The sequence below is a fragment of the Rhea americana genome, unplaced genomic scaffold, assembly GCF_003343005.1.
Source record: "Rhea americana isolate MKP2758 unplaced genomic scaffold, rheAme1 scaffold_104, whole genome shotgun sequence".
Lineage (NCBI taxonomy): Eukaryota > Metazoa > Chordata > Aves > Rheiformes > Rheidae > Rhea > Rhea americana.
This window is the reverse complement of record NW_028185084.1, coordinates 117,476-136,418: the sequence shown is the minus strand read 5'-3', so window position 1 is coordinate 136,418 and position 18,943 is coordinate 117,476. Positions and strand designations below refer to the sequence as shown.

General features: G+C 47.3%; 1 protein-coding gene across 1 annotated transcript in view; it reads left to right on the top strand.

The window, feature by feature from the left end:
• ACTR1A (actin related protein 1A) overlaps positions 1-18,099 on the top strand; it is an 18,819-nt gene extending 720 nt beyond the window's left edge. Inside the window, exons 2-11 of the mRNA XM_085307602.1 lie at positions 4,871-4,935; positions 5,818-5,893; positions 6,619-6,744; positions 7,513-7,637; positions 7,945-8,161; positions 10,605-10,697; positions 11,430-11,604; positions 12,487-12,548; positions 12,880-12,920; positions 13,432-18,099. Coding sequence (XP_085163728.1) covers positions 4,871-4,935; positions 5,818-5,893; positions 6,619-6,744; positions 7,513-7,637; positions 7,945-8,161; positions 10,605-10,697; positions 11,430-11,604; positions 12,487-12,548; positions 12,880-12,920; positions 13,432-13,534 — 1,083 coding nt within the window. The 3' untranslated portion in view covers positions 13,535-18,099. The remainder of the gene's footprint in view (positions 1-4,870; positions 4,936-5,817; positions 5,894-6,618; positions 6,745-7,512; positions 7,638-7,944; positions 8,162-10,604; positions 10,698-11,429; positions 11,605-12,486; positions 12,549-12,879; positions 12,921-13,431) is intronic.
• Positions 18,100-18,943: the final 844 nt, after the last annotated feature.

Genomic DNA, 18,943 nt, shown 5'->3' with positions numbered 1-18,943 from the left:
CAGCGGGGCGCGGAGCCGCCCGCGGCCCGTGCGGGTGGCGCCGCGCACGCGGTGACCGCGAGCGGCGGCACGCCCTGCGACGTGCCGGGGGCAGTCCGGGTAGTGCCCGTCCGGGCCGCTTCCCGCGAGAAGGGACCGTCGAGGACGGGGCGGGCGGAGGGACGGCGTGGGGTGGTTCGGGGGGAGCCCCGTTGGGCACAGTGACTCACGTCCTGCTCCTCCCTTCTGACCTCTGCTGCCAGCGATTCGATTTTGCTGTTTCAGGGGGTCGGTGCTTGTGCTCACTTCTTTCTCCATCGTTTTATTTACTCCTGAATCCTTTTGCCACGTGACACGTGGACTTGCTAGCCTGGCACTTCTCAAGCTATTCCTTTTCTTCGCGAGCAGGTGAATGTAGGTCTTTTAGGATGAAGCCAATAAATCTTTTGACCTGTCTTTATTGTTGATCCCAATTTCCTCTCTGCAGCTTGAGTTCTCTGATACAGTTTTGTTTCTGTATCTTCCTCTGGAATCGCAGCAGAGAGATTTAGGTTAGACATCAAAGAAAAATGTCTAATGGAAAAGATTAAGCAGTAGAATAGACTACGATGAGAAAAACATGGCATCTTCTTTATTGGAGACTAAAGAATAAGTTTGGTTGATGCTCTTAGAAATAGCCAGACTAATACCGACCCTGCTGTGGTGCTGAGTGACTAGCTAAGTGCTTTAAGTTCTCTACAGGCATGATGGTATCGTGAGGAGGAGTTTGTTGCCAGAAGTCATGTGGTAACAGCACACATCTAATTTCGGTCTGTCCTTGCCATTACTTAGTGCAATGATTGCTGCCCCGCTTCAGCCCTGAGGAAGGGCTCATGTGCCTTCCAGTCTGCTTTTTTTTCTCATTTTATCCGCTGGTCTTATAAAAGCTAGTAATTCTTCTTGCCTCCCTGACAAATGAATTCCTCTCTTCCCTTCCCTGTACGAGAGGTAGAATGAAGCAGTTGCTGTGAGGTCTGCCTTTAATGCTGGCAGGCTCTTGGCTGCGGAGCATCGTGGTGACGTTGCATTTTTGGTACTCTCGTGAGTTAAGGCAAGACGGGAAGTGGAAGCTGCACAGAGAAGGACCTGCTGTTCCTGCTGCCGCATGAGTGCTTTTCCTCAGAGAGCTGCAGACAGCTTTTCAAGGCTGAATGTCATCCTGTATTGTGTGTGTATGTGTATGGAATGGTGGGAAGGGGAAGATGAGGACTGAGCTTGTAAACAAGCCAAACTTTCCCGATCCCAGCCCTGCTCTGGTATCTCGGTTCGTTCCAAGGGGATGTTAAGAAACGTGGCTAAAAACGGAATCAGATTTTCTCATGCCAAACAGCATGCTCAGCTTCATATTTCCAACAGGAAGAGTTTTGAAACATACAATAAGAATTTGGAGCTTCCCTGCAATACAACCTTAATATTCCTTCCTTTTCAGTAAGTCTTCCCCCCCCCCCTTTTTTTTTTCTTTTTTTTTTTTTTAAAAAAAAGGACTTGTGTTCCCATCTTTCTTCCAAGAAGCTCTCACTAAAGCAAATGACCTGAAAGCCCACAGGAATGTAAAGCACATGTTAAGACATAGCCTGGTTCAACTCTGGCCTAAACAAGTGCAAATATGATTCTACGACCTCCGTGGAATTGTGTCCATTTAGATGAAGAATGAAATTTTGGCTTTGTCATCTAAGTGGTATCATTTTAAACAGATGAGCTGTCACTATGGGCTGTTGTCTTTCATTTGTTYTTGCTGAACATCCAGTAAAATAGCCTTTTAAGAATATGAAATGTGCTTGTCCCATCAGAAGTGCTACATGGCAGATTGACTCTTGATGATTTCCTTTAAATTTGTGTCTTAAACACAACAAGATATGTAAATCAATAACTGAGTCAGCTACAGATTTAGTGGAAGGGCATGTTCAGGTACTTTAAGATGCTCCTGAGAATTTTCCGTGTGATTATCATCCTTCACCTTAAAGTTTGATACGTAATTTGTTTCTTCTCTTTTATTCTTTTGCTTAGATGCAAAAACAATAAAAAAAATCCCACTGAATGAAAGCCCAACCAGGATGTGTTTTGGTGGAAGGATGTTAATTTTGGAATTCTTTTAAGTTTTAATAAGTCAGAACTTCCAGCAAAAGGGAGGATGCATGGTATTTGGTTACTTGAAACAAAGGAAGAAAAAATGRATCCTTGTTTTAAACTTTCTCAATCAGACGGGGTTATTTCAGCACTTAAACCTTTTCYTCTCATTGTATAAGAATCTCACACTGGGCAATAATAAATAGCTTTACTCAGTATGTATACATCTTCAAAGAAGTAAAATGTTTTCAAGGAAAATTGAATAGGTCAGAAAGCACTGTCAGGTCTTTGTAGTGCAGAGACAGCAAACATCTGTGCTTGGGTTATTCCCAGACACTTGGAAATGCAACTGTGTTTGAGTTCTGTCCTATCGGCATATTCAAAGTCCTTCGTCTTTAACTCCAGCGAAGAGTTCAGAACTACGGACACGTTCAGTTAACTGTGAACTTCAATATGTGAATCTAAGAATGCGTAACTTGCTGGGAATCTCACCAGGACGCTGCGGGTAACGTTTGCCCTGGCATAAGGAAGTTTTGGTTGCCCCGTTAAAAGAGGAGCATCATTGTTCTCCTGAAACCACTTCTCAGCAGCAGACTGCGCTGGCAGGAAGATCAGTCATTATCTGGAATGAGATATTCAATAAGCACAATATTTTGATGTGGTTACGTTGCTGTGTTTGATTCAGCTTTTTGCTACGAGGCTTAACAAAGGATGACTTTCCCCCCCCCCCCAGGTATAAGGATTGTTTACAGACTGTGGTAAGAAAACTCAGAATAGTATTTTTGTATTCTTGAATCATTACTTTGCTTTGAAGTGAGTAGCCAGAAGACAATTTATCTGAAAGGATGTCTTTCAGCACTTCACAGGCCGCTTTGTCGCATCTGTGCCTGTTAGTGCAGACCTTGGTTGAGGAAGCAGGAGCTGAGTCCTTGTGCAGAGGGAGTAGTCCTGCCCCAGTGCCGGCTTGGATGTGCCCTTGGAGCCAGCGTGGCTGCATCTGGTTATCAGAAGACAAGAATTCAACCTATTTACTTTTTATACCTTTTACAGCTAGCTGCATCTGGTTTACACAGTGTTCGTGACACTTGTGTCTCACAGACAAGTCCTGGCAAATCTCACTGGCAGTTTCAAGGCAGGGCTGTCCCAGCCGTCTGCCCAGCTCTCGTGGCAGAGCACGCTCGGCCTGCGCGAAGCCCAGCACCTCCGCTGAAGCTGCTGACAGAAGTGCCTGGGGAATAAGGTGCAGCCTGGAGAGGCTGGGGCTGGCTGCATCCCTTCTGCTGAACCTGCTCTAACTGGTAACCGCTGGCACTGGAGTGTGGCAGATGGCACCATCAGGAACTGTGGCAGCAAAAGCTGCCAGAGCTTGTCTGGCAGAGCCCTGAGCGGATCATTTGACCGGGAAGTGGAAGCAGCGATGCTGACCCGTGCAAAGGTGGTGAGAAGGGGAGAGCAGTGGAGGAACTGCGTTACTGGTCTTTTTATAACTGTGGGGCAGCCAAAATGTCTCTGGCTTTGTAAGCAGAGCAATCCTTCTGCTGAATCCTTGAGAGTGAACAGGCAGTTCGTTAGTCACTGGCTTCAGTGCAAACTCGCACACTTCACTCCCAGTACAGGATAAAAATGAACTGTTGCCCTTTCTGCAGAAGAGCTCGCTCCCGTGGTAGTTTGGGATTATCAGTGAAATGACTTATCTGAGGAGATCCTGTGCAAGTCCACTCCGTAGTGAAACTTTCCTGTGCGCTGCTCACTGTTTCAAGATGTCCTTTGTCTGTACAGAGAGAGGAAACGAGGAGAGGAAGGAGTTCGCGCGGATACACATTGATTATTGGGTTCCGCCGTTGCCTCCAGATGATACCGACAGGCACAGAAGTGGTGGGGCCAGATACTCAGCACTTACGCCCCGCCAGGGCCTCTCTGTGGCTGTTTTTACTCACTCTGTGCTTGCGTTGCTTTGAAAGTTACAGAAGGCTTCTGGGAGTCACTCCTCTCTGACTGCCATACCACACAATTTGCTTCCTAATCTCTTCCTTGTCCCTTTTAAAAAACAAGCCATATCCTGTCAGCTGCCTTTCCTGCCTCCAGCCCCTCCTCTCACAGTCTGACTGGGACCGTTGTTCCTTCCAGACCTCGGTTCTAGCTTCTAGAGTCTTTTTTTGATCAGATTTCGGTGACCTCCCTCCTTAGCTTTATCTAGCTTGTGCACCACCTGAACTTCTGTTCCCTAGTCTCAACTCCACTCACCTTTCTGACTTTATCTGTTCTCCCTCCATCTTCTCCAAATCTGCTTCTGAGAAGCCTACAACCTTCATCCTTCCCWTCTTAAAAGCAGCCCCTGGAGCCATCCAGATGGGCAAGGTTTGGCTGCTGTTGCTAGACTTTATGAAATAATCCCCTCTATGCAGAGAACATTTGAGATAAATCAAGACTGCAGAGCTAGTGGGCCTCCTGGATCCCTGGCACTCAATATAAGCAACAGCACTTAAAATGCTTGTCCGTTGGCACTAGCATTCCTGTGTGCACACAGCAGTACTGGGCACCTTAGGATGATCATGCTGGTGGTGATGTGCTGCTGCAAGGGAAGGTGCCAGTTACTCCCCATTAGTGGCCAAGCTGTCATACTGGCACCTTCCCATCCCCAACCCTGCTTGGAGATCCATGGGAAGCTTTATTTCTGGTAAAAAGAAGAGGATCTGGTCATTCTGATGTATTTTGCTACCCTCTTAAAACTTGCGAAGATGACTGAATGGATGATAAGCTCAAACTTTATCTGTTCTTCCCACAGGGCTCGGGTGTGATTAAAGCAGGTTTTGCAGGTGATCAAATACCAAAATACTGCTTTCCAAACTAGTAAGTACTCCACTGGCCTTGGTGAGTTCTTAGTAATACTGTGTACCAATTCTTTCTTGCTTAGAGGGAAAGAATAGTCCTGTAGTTGTAACTGGAGAAATGAGTTAAACGAGTTATTCCTGCTGCACAGAGGTGTCAGAATATCACTGTTGTTAAGCTCACTGAGGTTTTCTGAAAAAGAAATTAATTAAAGGTTGTGTATCACTTCTTCAGGTTTAGTAGCTGACTAGAGCTTTAGGATCCTTTAGCCTTGAGACATTAGATGGTCAAGAAAAAAGAGCAAAACAAAGTTGGGATGGGAGGTGTGAAGCCCTTTATAGTTCATCAGTGTGTGGCCTRGTGTCTTGATCCATGCCAAGGTCTCTTGAAAGTTTTGTGGGAGTTTTACTGGAAGAAGGATTGCTGGATCAGGAACTCTGAGTAGTCACTGGCTTTTATTGCAGTAGGGTGTTTTTTTGAGTGTATTTATGTTCTGAGCAATGCAGACTCATCTGCATGGTGAGGTGGAGTTTGGGGCTATAAATGTTTAATCTGAGAAGCCTATCTGAGGTCAAACACCATGTGGATCAACCAGCTCAGGCCCTTGCTCAGTTTAGCCTCAGGCACTGCTGGAACAAATAAACCCTGAATCATCAGGGCAGGTGTGGCTGGACTGAGCAGGCCTGTGTCCTGCTGATTCAGGGATTAATTGAGGCAGAGCAAACCTGGATCTGTCTGCATCTAGTAGTGACCCCAGAGCCTCCCATCACTGCTGAAAGTACTGGTCAATGCACAGAAGAACATCTGAGATGTTCTTATACATCTAGATACATCTTAGATGCATCATTTAGATATGTCTGGCCTCTCACTCCAGAAGCATTAATTCTCTTTCCTCTGTTCTAGTGTGGGCAGACCAAAGCATGTTCGTGTTATGGCTGGTGCTTTAGAAGGAGACATTTTCATTGGTCCAAAAGCAGAGGTAAGAAAATCTGCTTATTGCACTTACTCATATTATCTCACTATGCTGCACTAAGTAAAGGGTTGTAGCAGTTGCACTTAAAAGGGGTGTGGTTCTCTGGCATCGTTGTAAATACAAAGAGCAGAACAGAGCTCACTTTTATGTGTTCAAGCTGAAGCAAGAAGCTTCATGAAATTCCTGTCCCAAGCTGTTGATCAGAGACCTTTCTCTCTCAGTCTCATTTCATTTTCTAAAGTCCGTCTGTATCTCTCCTTTTCTAGGCTGCTTCACGGTCTCTGTGGTTACATCCCCATATTCTCAACTGGGGACTTCAGAACTGGATCCTAGTTGCCTTTTATCCCCCYGGTCTGGGCTTTCCACAGTCCTGTTCCTCTCAGCACACAGTCATATAGTCTCACATCTCCTATGAGCCCTCTGAACTACATTTCCCAACACCCCTCGGTTACAACTGAGCTGGTAGAACAAAGATGCCATTTGATGGGTGTCTGTGTAATGATTTAAACTGCTGGGACTGAATGTGCTCTGCAAACAGCAGACCTTCCTACTCAGTATAAAAAGGCCTTGTTAAACCTCTGCAAATACTTCTCTGGGAAAGGAATTTTTGATTAAAGTTCAGGCTTTGCTGTGTACTCTACAGGCAATTAAATCATAGTCGTGGCGCTTGGAGATGAGATTATTTGAGTGTCTCTGACAAGTATACTGTGTTGATATTTCTGTTCGGTCAGGAGCACAGAGGTCTCCTCTCGATCCGATACCCAATGGAACATGGCATAGTGAAGGACTGGAATGACATGGAGCGCATTTGGCAGTATGTCTATTCGAAAGATCAGCTTCAGACATTCTCAGAGGAGGTGAGAGATCATAACCCCAGCAGCCTTTGAAGTCCAGGAAAGACTTGTGACTTATCCGGTGCAATTCTGCAGAATCTCTAAACGTATCTGTTGTTAAATTAGGCTTTTTCACCTCCTGGAAGATATTGTATAAGAAGTGTCCAAGCAGAGTTCCTCCCCAGATCTAGTATTTTTAGTTAGACTAGAATCTAACTTTCAAGATTTATTATTCATRCTCTTTTTAATGATTCTACTCTAAGCCAAGTACGCTTAATCTTTCCTGTTCTGCCTGTATGTCAGGTGTATCTGCTTAACAGTGATGTCCTTTAAAGTGASGAAAGAGAAAACCATAGTCATGTGGTCTGGAGAGAAATGACCAAAAATCAAATAATCAAGAGATGACTAAGTAAGTGAGAATGGTCGGTCCTGTGGTGGAATAGGAATGTTTCTGCCTGCTCTTGCTAAGAGCATATGCCATCACTCATTTTTAGAGTCCTTGTTTTTTGGGCAATCTAGTTGGACTCTTGGTACTGAGAGACATCTTGTCCTGGAACAGGACTGCTCTCAGACTGGATTTCTTAGGTCTCCTTTGTAGCTGGACCAGAGCCCTGCTGGTCCTGCAACTTGCTAGAAATTCAGTCTAATGCAGCTCACTGGCTGAAATTACTCCCTCTATCTGTTGTCATGAGCTAGTGGCTCCTGAAGTGAATGAATAAGCAGAAATTTTTCAGGAACACACACCTAGGTGCCTCTTGTGGTTTTGCAGCACAACTTCTTCTTTTTTACCAGCATCCTGTGCTGCTGACAGAAGCACCCCTAAACCCACGCAAGAACAGAGAACGTGCTGCTGAGGTGTTTTTTGAGACCTTCAATGTGCCAGCACTCTTCATCTCCATGCAAGCTGTGCTCAGCCTGTAAGTGCCTTTCCTCTTTGGTTTGCCTGTGTGAAATGCTGCTTTGAAATCCATTTTTTCATGAACCAAAAATCCCAGGAAAATTCGCATCATTTAACTCATCCCCTTTTCAAGCAAGAACTGAACTTCCATTTTAATTTCTGAAACAAGGAGTTTACAGGAATTTGCCAAATTATGATAACTAGTTTTTTTTTTTTAGCCCCTTTTTATGTGAATTCTCTGCTTCCTGAGCTGTGCCTGGTGTGCCACATGCTTGCGGCTCACTTTGGATTGCTTGTTCTGACTTGATTGTTTTCTTCTTTGCCAGCTATGCTACTGGGAGGACTACAGGAGTGGTGCTGGACTCCGGGGATGGCGTCACCCATGCGGTCCCTATCTATGAAGGCTTTGCCATGCCCCACTCCATCATGCGGATTGATATTGCTGGCCGCGATGTCTCCCGCTTCCTGCGCCTCTATCTCCGGAAGGAAGGCTATGACTTCCACACATCCTCGGAGTTTGAGATTGTCAAGACCATCAAGGAGGTGACATACCTGCCTGTTTCTGTTCTTTACTGAGGGGGGATTTCTACCCTAGGGAAGCYGTGACTGAGACGCACTGGGAAGTGCCAGCCTACCTAGTGCTACAGCTCACTCCTCCATCTTTCCTGACCTGAGGGAGACTTACAGTCAAGGTCACATCTAATCCGCGTTGAAGGACTGTTTGCACTGGGGTGAAGACAGGCTGGTGGTTTAACGTCCGGGGTTTTTTGTGTTTCTCTGCTGCGGTAGGGATCGTAAGATTGTGAGATATTGCAAGTTGCTGTCATCTTTCTTCCCCCCCCCAAAAAAAAACTGATTCACAGCCCCCCACCACGAAAAGCTTTCACTTTACAAAAAGCTTCCTTTCTTAACAGACTCTGTGGTGTTCAGTAACTGTAGAACTATGCAGCAATCTGGAAGGACGTGATTAGGATACCTAGCAAAGCCATTACGTTGGCTTCTGTTGGGTGCCGTGAGAGGTGGTGACCACTCAGAGGGGCTTTGCTGCATCACAGTTCTTGGACAGGCAGGTTGCTGTCTGGTTTCAGCAAGGCTTTGTGTGACAGAGTGCTGTTTATGCCCCTGTGCTTCCAGTACATGGGATGAGTCCTCCGRTCAGTCCTGGCTGTGACTGCTGCGTGCTGATACCTGACAGTCACTGCCATGCTGTCAGCCCTATCACATGCTGTAATTGCTACAGATAACTCTGGGCTGAGTCAACAGCCTGTGCCAGGCTTGAGAGCATTAGCAGGCTGTTCTTCAGCCTGTGGCCTGCCAGCAAAGGACCGTAATGGAAATACTGGGCGTGTTCTGTAAGACTGTAGTTCAGTGCCGCTGTGCTGAGGGAGCACTGCCTGTGCTTTGCATTGTGGTACAGCTGCCTGGCTTCTGCCTGGTGCAGGAAAGCTCATAGGGCTGTAGGTTTTAACCTGGCAGTTGCTGTCTGATATATGAGTGCTGATGGCTGAATGAGAGAAAAATCTGATGTATGCAGCTATTGCAACATCTGTGGACTAGAAGATCTAGTGCTTAGAGGCTTGCTAGAGAACTCTCTGCTTCAGAAGAGGCCTGTTTTGTACAAAGCAGCAACTGCAATGTAAAAGGCCTTGCACGACAAAGCAAGAGGCTTGTTCTCTTTGGTAATACGTTTACAAATGGCCAGGGCTCCCTTTACATCTTAGAGGRTGAAATGATTAAAAGAGCTTGTGCTAATGGTTGAGCACAACATCTTGCGCAAGTGTGATCTTTTCTGTGAACTTAGGGAAACAAAGAGCAGGGTAAAGGAAGCCAAGTCCTGCTTTGCCTACTGCCTATGCTCACCCGTGAGAGTGCTGAAAAAGCAAGTAGACAACTTGATGTTCACCCTCCAACCTGCACCTTTTGCTTTGCTTTAACATTAACTTTAGCTGGGGAGAATGTTGTAGATGTCTAGGATAGCAGGAGCCTGGAGCTTGCAATGAGATTTTTGTTGATGCTGGTGCCTGCTTGTGACTTCACTGCAAATCTGAGGGAACGAATGTCGCTTTTTGTGTCGGCAGTTTTCCTGCTTCTGGAAAACTTGTAAATGTGGTCTGAATGCACTCTAGCAAGCACGGATCCGAGACCCTGGATACTGGAATTTGAGTCCCAAAAGCCGGTTGTGATCTGTAGGAGCCTGTCTGACTCCAGATCTTTTTAAAAGGGGAAAAAATCAGGAAAGAAATCTGGTGATGTTGAAGAGTCTGAAGTAGAAATTACTTTACAAAAGGGAACACTTAAAGCCTATTTCAGTGCAAGCTTTTTTTTCTTTTTGTGATAGCAATTTGGAATAGCAAAACTTACTGCTGAAGAAACAGTACTGAGTGCTGAAGGAATTTGAAAAGTTGAAACATTCTGTTTCTTGTTAACTTAGAATATAGCTGGATAATAGGACTTGATAAGCTTAGATCACATTAGGAGACTTTTCCTGATGGCTATTAATTCTTCTGTTGAATTGCAAGACTAGGTCTTGCTCATGCTGTTAATCCATTGCGAAGTTACCTAAAACCACATCTGTACATGGTTAATAACCATGTCTATACGTGATAAATACCATTAAAGATGTTTAAAGTGATTGTTTTACTCTGTGCTAGAGCAGATTAGAAGTGTTCTCAGGGTAGTTACCCTATCTGTGCTTGAGGGAAGTCACCTCTTAATTAGTAAGAGAAAGCTGGAGACGGGAGCAGCTGTGAGAAGGGGTGTCTGTATTCCTCATGTGGGGCTGTAGTGTGTCAGGCAGATAAAGGTGTTTTTCCTGATAGGAAAAGTTTTTTTTTCCCAGCACAAAAAGCTACTGAAATTAGTCTCCCCAGAAGGACACTTGGATTTAGCTTTTAAAGAACTTAACTTTTTGTAGTGAGAAAAGAATTATCAGAAGCATTTGGGTTTGCCTTTCTTATTTCCCTTTTCTTACCTCTTTCCTCTCTAGCGTGCCTGTTACCTGTCAATAAACCCTCAGAAGGATGAGACTCTGGAGACCGAGAAAGCTCAGTACTACCTGCCAGATGGCAGCACCATTGAGGTTTGTAAGGACGCGTGTCAGAAGATTCCTAATGTGAGGCACAAGTTTTCCAAAACAGCCCTCTGCCTAGCGGTGGGAAATTTAATACAGTACTGGGGGAGACGGTTATCTTAAAAGGTCAGAACTCATCCCAAACTGCTGACAGGGGCACTGGAATTCTTAGGGGGATGCAAAGACTAGAAACCTCACTGCTTCTACTGGGTCCTGCCTAAAGAGAGAGAAGACTGTGGAGGCTCAGAGCTGTTTGACTGCAAGCTCTGATCTAGCAAATCCTCATGCAGATCAGGTACAGAGTGTGAGTAGGTATCAGCTCACTGCAAATTTGACGGCAGTTTTGTGTATGGCTTTTATTTTGCATAGAGGTCCAGAAAGCATCACTTTGAAGAGTGGCATAGGAATATTCCTTCTATAGAAGGACTAAAGGTAAAGGATATACAGGTCTTACCTCCAGCACTAGGTGTGGGTCTGCTCCTGCCTCTGACACTGACCTGCTATATGGAGCTGAGCAAGTTTTTCCTCCTCTTTCAATTRCGAAATGGGAACAGTGCCTTAGTTGTTTGGGCAATAGGCCAAACTAATGGTCACCTGAGAGTTAATGATATAGTATGAATGTCTGAGAAATTTTTGTTGCCTTGAATTTCACCTAAGAAAGAAAGGCCCAAATTGAGGCTATGGACAGTGAACTGAATCATGCTTCTCTCTTTCCCTCTGTGGCAATTTCTTTCCTTGTAGATCGGCCCTGCCCGTTTCCGAGCCCCGGAGCTCCTGTTCCGGCCAGACCTGATAGGGGAAGAATGTGAAGGACTCCATGAGGTGCTGGTTTTTGCCATTCAGAAATCAGACATGGACCTGAGGCGAACGCTGTTCTCCAACATCGTGCTGTCTGGAGGCTCTACACTTTTCAAAGGTTTCTGCCTCTCCTCTTTTAGTCTAGTGTGACATACTATGCTGCTTTTTGAAGATGCAAGATGTCCTGGATCACCCARCTTGTCCTGTGTGGTGAGGGCTGTGAGGACTGTGTTCTCAGGGGTGTCAGTATGAGCTTTGCTTCTCACTCCTTAATTTTCTTTTTCCTAGTCATACTCTTCTGGGAATCCAGGACATTTCTACCCTTGTACATCACTCCTTGGGCTTGTTTTTTTTTGTTTGTTTTTTTATTGTTTGTTTGTTTGTTTTTTTTAATCTTTTCCTTCCTATCGCTCTGCCTGTGTCAGGGTTGAATAGGGGTGTTCATTTCTGCTAGTCCTGTTCAGCACCAGTTACCTAAAAGGCTTCTGCAGCTCCTCAAGTTCCCTTACATCTCTAGTGCCTGAGAGAGTCCAGCAGTCCTGCTGCTGTGATGTGTGAGCTACACATGTGCAGAAAGCCAGCTTCCAACACGTCCCCCTCATGATGGGAGAGCTGAGGAGCGTGAGGAAAAAGGACGAATTCATAAGGCGAGAGTTCTCCATGCTAACAAATTGGACTCCAAATGTCTAATTGCCACCATCCCCTGTGCTGGTAGGCTGGATGTGGGAGGAATGTGGAGGGAAGGAAGAGGGAACTGGCATACCTGTGATAAAAATTGGTTAGATCATGCTCAAAATGCTGAGGAGAGAAAGTGCCTGTTGTGCTAGAGTTTAGAGGACTGAGTGAGACAAAATCATGCTGTCCATCCAGTCTGGCTGTGTATGTGAGACCTGAAGAGGGATAGTGGAATAGGACTGCATGGGACATTGTCACATTGTTGGTAGATGTAACTTGACACTTTGCTGAGGGGCTCAGACTGCATGTTCCCTGTCTTACCTAGGTTTTGGTGACAGGCTCTTGAGCGAAGTGAAGAAACTAGCCCCCAAGGACGTCAAAATAAGGGTAGGAACAATCTCTTGGTGGTTTATCACAGATAATGCATGTAGTTTTGTGGCCCTAAAGAACCATGCTGAGAGCACAGATGTCCTGTGCTTCAAACCAATCCTGGCTTTCCTGGGACAGCCGAACAGTATCTGCTGTCATAGTCATGCTGTTAGAGGAACCAGGATCTTGGCCCACAGAGGTTGTTCTGGGGGTGACCTGCTGGGTATCTGTCTGGTGGAACAGCTCACACTGGTTTTGTCAGCTGTCAGCCAGAGTGAAATGGGGCAGCCTCCCAGGAGGAGCTGGCTAGATCTTAGGAAAATACTAACTGAACCTCTCCTCTCCCCAGATATCGGCTCCTCAGGAGAGATTGTATTCCACGTGGATTGGGTAYGTACCACACAGTGATGTGTCTTGCTGTGGGATGACAGCTGGGGAGTTGGAGCCTGTTGGCTCACACAGTGTTGTCCCTTCTGGTGCTGCGTGTCAGGAGGGTTCATCACTCAACTGGGTGCAGCAGTACTCAGTCCAGCCTGGTTAATGAGCCTGTCCCCATCTAGGGGAGGTGCTCAACCTATTAATTTTCTTTGTTGTGTTGCTAGTCTTAGTATCCAGTCTGAGGTAGAACAAGCTCATAGATAGTAAATTTGTTAGGGCAGAGGCTCTAGGCATGTTTCCCTTTCTGTGTACATCTTTGCTGCTGACTAGGAGAAATAAGCTCAGCTCCAGAAGGCCAGGAGCTGTCCAGAGAGCATTTCTGCTGTAGGGAACCAGGGGCCCAGGCACCTCCCTGAAGCCTGGAAGCSTTACGCTATAGAAACAACTTACTGCTGCAGAGATGCAGTGAGAGCAGGCCCGACGTTTTCCTTTAACCTCTAACATACTGCCTGTCTCTCCCCAGTGGCTCTATCCTGGCCTCATTGGACACCTTTAAGAAAATGTGGGTTTCAAAAAAGGAATATGAAGAAGACGGAGCTCGTGCCATCCACCGAAAAACCTTCTAGCCCTGGGACCCGTCCTCGGTCTCTTCTGGAGACTCACTTCAGTTCTAAACTCGCTTTTCTGAGTCCGAGTGTCTGAGAGCTGCCTGTGTGTGTGTGTGTGCGCGCCAGCATGCCCTGATGTCACTGAGCAAAGACAACAGCAGCAGGAGGGTTATATTAGTACTACTAACTTTTTTTTATTATTATTTGGGTTTTTTTTTTTTTTTTAATGGGAAGGAGAAAATACCAGTCTGAGTTTCTCCAAGAATGGCCCATTCCTTTTCCATTTCACTCCCTGAATTTCTGTTTGATGAGCATATTTGTCACTGTTTAAGGAAGGAAAAAACAACAAAAGGGAACAGCTTAGAAACCGCCTAGCAAGCAAGAAGGGAGCCAACCACTGCAAGCTGCTCGCGCAGGCATTAGCCTGAATCCAGTGGGTGGATTGTCTGGAAATATGCTGCTGAGGCCCTGTAGCTACTTACTACTTCATCATTGTCTTCACCATCATTGGATTTTTTTTAAGTTGTTTTTAATATATTTTTTTTTATTAAGAGAAAGCACATTCTGAGTAGTTAAGCCCCTTTGCCCACTGTTCTTGGTGTGTGAGTGCGTGCGTGTGCGTCACTTCTTAGCCTGATGTGTGGGGTCTGGACCACGGCTGGAGAAGTTGGTGATAGGACTTAGTTTGTATTGCATGGAGTAGAACAAAGCAATCTCTCATCAGCTGTCATTGTACTAGACGGTTATTTTCTTGTACCTTGTTTTAAATACCTTTTCTCCTCTGGAAGCAAGTGCCCCAGAGTGGGGACAAAGGCACTCGTGTGCTTCCCCTCGCTCTGCCAAGGTTTACAGCACTGAGTCCTCACGCTCTTTCTCCCTCAGAGTTGAGGCTGTGTTTCCCTCCTTCCTGCCGTGTCAGGGCAAAAGGACCATCCATTTTCGGCTAGGCATGACTCTTGTATTTTATCCRTTCTGGGGCAAAATAATAATCGGAAAGATGCATTGCAATGTTAGAATTGTTTTATTTATTTAAATGTCTGAGAATATTTCAAATACTGACCATAGCACCCGGGAACCATGCTTTGAGTCTTCTCTGCACACCTATTACCAAGCTGTCCATTGTTCAATGCTAACACTAATATTTATAGCGCACATGCTTCGCATAATAACCAACACTTCTTAGTGACTGTTCTTTAGGAAGTCTCGCTGTTCTCTATGAATGCACTAAATGAGAGGACAATAAATTGTATTAGTGTGTTAGTACTATCAGCAGCTTTGTGAGCAGCAAGCTGTAGTGGTGGCTGTGTTCTGCTGTACTGTTTTGCTGCTCATGCCTTTCCACTCGCCTGTTAGCTGCTTCTCTTCTACTGCTACTACAGAGATTGTAAGGCCTACAGACCTGCTTGTGTTGGGGTGTGTCACTGTTTTCATTCTGTTTTTCTTATTTTTATGCATTACTTGGTGCTCTTTTTTTTTCAGTGTTGGTTTATTTTCTTTTTTTTTTTCTTATGACTGCTGCTGAGAACCAAATACCCTACCTTTTAGCCTCTTGACTATTACACATGGAGGCAGCAGCACATGGGGTCAGTCTAGTACGTTTTATATCTGCGTACAGCCAAACTGCTGTAATGGGAACACCAGCTGGGGAGAGTTATTTAAGCAGAAGAGGGGGACCCAGAGCATTTTCCACTCCTGTGAACACTGTAACCAGAGGGGCACAGGTGTGTTTGTGATTTGGATCTGTTCAAGATTATTTTGGTGTGTGGGGGGCTTTTTATGAGTTTTTTTTTTTTTCAGCCACCTGCTTTTCGTTTAGATCCTTCATGGATGGTCTGAGACTCCCCCTCCAGAGTTAGAATACGTTAGTGGTTTTTGTTCTTCWCTATAAAAGCCATCTGCCTCCATCAAAGACACAAATGCAGGCCTTGGGCTTATTATAGAAGAGTGGGTGTAGGAGGAGGGAGAGAATATTAAAGTCTGCACTTATGAAAAATGGAGCCCGATAGTAAAATGAAGTATGCAGTGATCTTACACATAAGTGACATGCCTGTGGTATAGCCCTGCTTAGCATGTTTAAGAGGGGTTGTACACCTCTACTTCACTGTTATGCTACTGCAACATTCACTGCACATATTGGTGTGTCCCTGTTAACAGCTGGGCACTGTCACTGTCATAGCTACACCTGGAGGAAGCTACACGATGCCCTGAAAAGCCCTGGGGGCTGTTGATGCTGAGTGCAGGGGCTGCCCCAGGCCCGCGGCYGGTGTGGAGCCGTGTCTGATCGCTGCAGCCGCACTAGAAATGCAAGTGGGAGATTTGCACTAGCACGTCCCCACCAGGGAAGTGTCTCRGCGGGAGCAGGTTGCAGGAAGGAGCTGCCTTCGGCTCACCCAAGCCCTCCGTAGCCTGCCCTCGCAGCAGGGTGTTTCCAGGGACGCTGAGGCCGTTCGGCCAGATTTTAAGGTAGCTGCTCTCCTCTGTGTCCCCGCTGTCCAATTGCGAGACTGGGCACGTTTGAAGGCAGCTGCAGCAGCAGCAGCGTTGTGTGCTGGTCCGTGCAGCTGGCACCCAACCGCGACACTGGCTCGGGAGAGTGCAGATCAGTGTGTGGGAAGCAGGCCTGCACAGGAGACAGCTGATGGTTSAGAGGGCTTGTCTGCACGTAGAGGTGTTCGGTGATGGCCCTGTGTGGAGGCGCTTGCTCTACAGCAAAGCGAAGAAATGAGTGCCTGCCTCCCGGGGGAGGCAGAAAGGAAGAGGCAGTGAGTCGATCCCCTGTCAGTGCTGAAAGGGACTTCAGAACAGTTTTAAACGCATGCTGCTTTTCATCTCACTAACCTTTGCATGCTGTTGTAGACCAGCTTTTAGCTTTCATCTCAAATAGAAGAGCAGCTGTGTTGCCATGGGGAAGTTAGTGCTGCTGGTGGTTACCAGAAGATGAGCTTGCAGAGTCTCTTTTTCCTAGCTCAGACAGGCCTTGGCCGTTCAAAGCCCACGCAGACACAGTGGCTTCTCTTCCAAAATGAATCCTGCATGTTGGAAAAGGAGGCGGAGAGCTGCTCAGGCCACTTGCCGCCAGTCTTCCTCAGTGGGGCAGCTCCACAGTCAGGTCAGGATGTTTTGCTGGGGAACAGGAGATGATTCTCCTTGGAGCAGCGCATGTCTAGCTCCAACTGCTGTTTGTGCTTCCTAAGGGAGTTCCCTGGTCTTGCTTCACAGGTAGGCAGKGTCCCCTGAAGCAAGGGGAAGGTGGTGGGATCATGTGTCCTTGCCAGCTCTAGAGCTGTGTTTCCACTAGGCAGAGAAGTCAGGTAGAAGGGCAGGACGCTTGTGTTGGGTGTGATGGTTGTCTGTCTCCCCATGCAGAGCATAAACTGACTTAAAGGTAAACATGGAGATTTCCTATTACCTGCCTGGATTTACGGCTTTCCAAATTAATTCTCTAGCCATAGCCCGGATATTCTTCCTCTGTTTGACCGTGAATGTTAATACATTGTCTCCCTTGTGAGTGTGGTTAGTTGGTGCAGCTGTTTGTGTAGCATCTGCCTGGTAAATTGGTCTTGCCATCCCAGCAAGGCAGAGCACTGGAAACCAGCCCCAGCTGATGGCACACTTGGTTTCCAATCTGCTTTCTAAACCATCATGATCCTCCAAATGACTCTGCTGCCTTCCAGAGCCACAAGGAGAGGGTGGAGGTTAGAAACCCCCAACCCGTCAGGAAGCTGTAGCTACCACAGCCTTTAGCGTAAACGGTGAAGGTCTGTGCTGCAGTCCCTGATGTCAGCAGTGGACTCAGAGTGGCTTGGTGGAAGTTCTTCCTTGGTCCTCTCTTTTCTGTTCATTTCCATATCACATTGGGGTTGATCTCAAGAGCTGAGATGGGGGTAAGAGCTGCAGGGCTGCAGCAGCAGCTTTGGCAAATGGGCTTCTCCTTGGGCTTGCAGAGAGCATGGCAGACGCGCRTCTGGCAGAGCAGACCCCTTTAGTGCCACACTGGTGCGCGCTCGCTTGGGCCGATGGACGTAGCGATGGGAAGCTTTACCTGATGCCGTTAGCGTGCTGCGCCAGTTGGCATGAGCACAGGTAAGCAGCGTGCCGCCCCTGCAGGAAGCGTACTCTCAGGCCTCGCTGCCGGGCTCGGAGAGGCTCYGGGTAGGCACGTTTGGCGGTTTGCTCCCAGATGAGGCCAGGTTSCTTATTCAGGTCAGATTGTGTTTTTAAGCGAGAGCCTGTCACGTGAAGAGCTGTCAGTACTYGGCCTTGTTTTGTCAGAAGAAGATCAGTTGCGTCCTGGCTGGTTCGTTGCAGTGTGCGAAGGGGAGGAAGCAAGCTCGCCTCTGCTCCCTTACTGCGCGCCCCGGGCAGCACAGGCAGTGCCAGCCATCTTTGCCCCCCTCCCCAGCCCCTCCGTCGCCCTTGCAGAAGCAGCAGCGCTCCGTTTTGTAAACTACGGCGCCAGGACAGAAAAGTGCTGGCGCCAACCTTGCATTCGTTTGATCTGCCTGATTGTACCCTCGYGCACTGTCCAAACCATGTTGCCTGGTGGTGCCCAGCATACTGAAATAAAGTTGTTCATATACAAACTTAAGCGTCCTGGCTGATCTCCCCCTGCTTTTGCACTGTGAAGGAGATAACGTGTTCTTGTCTTGCCTGCGCAGGGTTGTTGCTGGCTGGTCTGTGCTGGGAGATGGAGCATCTTTGGCCTGAGCTTGCTGTCCTGAGCCGACTGTTGAGCTGGGGTAGGAAGTTCCTGGGGTAGCTGTTGCCTTTGCTGCTGGTGCCCAAAGGTGCTCTCCTCAGCAATGCTGTGAAGGTGGTGCCAGCTCAGGCACTTGCTGAGAATTAACATGGTGAGCTTGGCTCCTGGGGCAGGGCTGGAAGCAGAAGGTGGCTCGGTGCCCAGGCAGGCCTGTTCCGGTGCAGCCCAGGAGCGGGCCGAGCGTGAACAGCAGCAAGTCAGCCGGCCTTTCTGCTTCGGCTGCCTCCACTGCCCCCGAGCGCTGACAGCCAAAGGCAGGGAGAGCAGCAGCCAGGCTGGGTGCAGCTCCAGCCTGGTCCTGAGAAGGGCTCGGAGATGGGCAGGGCAGGAACACTGCAGCACTGGGGGGGGGATGGTGGGCAGCAACTACCCAACCACTAGGGCCTGGGAAAGCAGCTTCAAACAGCATGAAAGTATTCCCCCCCCCCAATCCAATTCTAACTCCTTAGGCAGGGTCCTCGAGGGATGCTCAGGCCTCTACCCACTTTCGCTGCAGTCCATTGAGTGGTAGGAGAGCAGAGGGCCCCCAGACCCAGATCAGGTCACTCCACATGTGGAGACCACTTTCTGCCCTAAGCAGCCAGTGGAAAAGCAGCTGCCCTAGGACTAGTTGAGCCCATGCAGGGCCAGATTGGGGGGGGGCCTGCAAATTCAAATGGGACCACAGC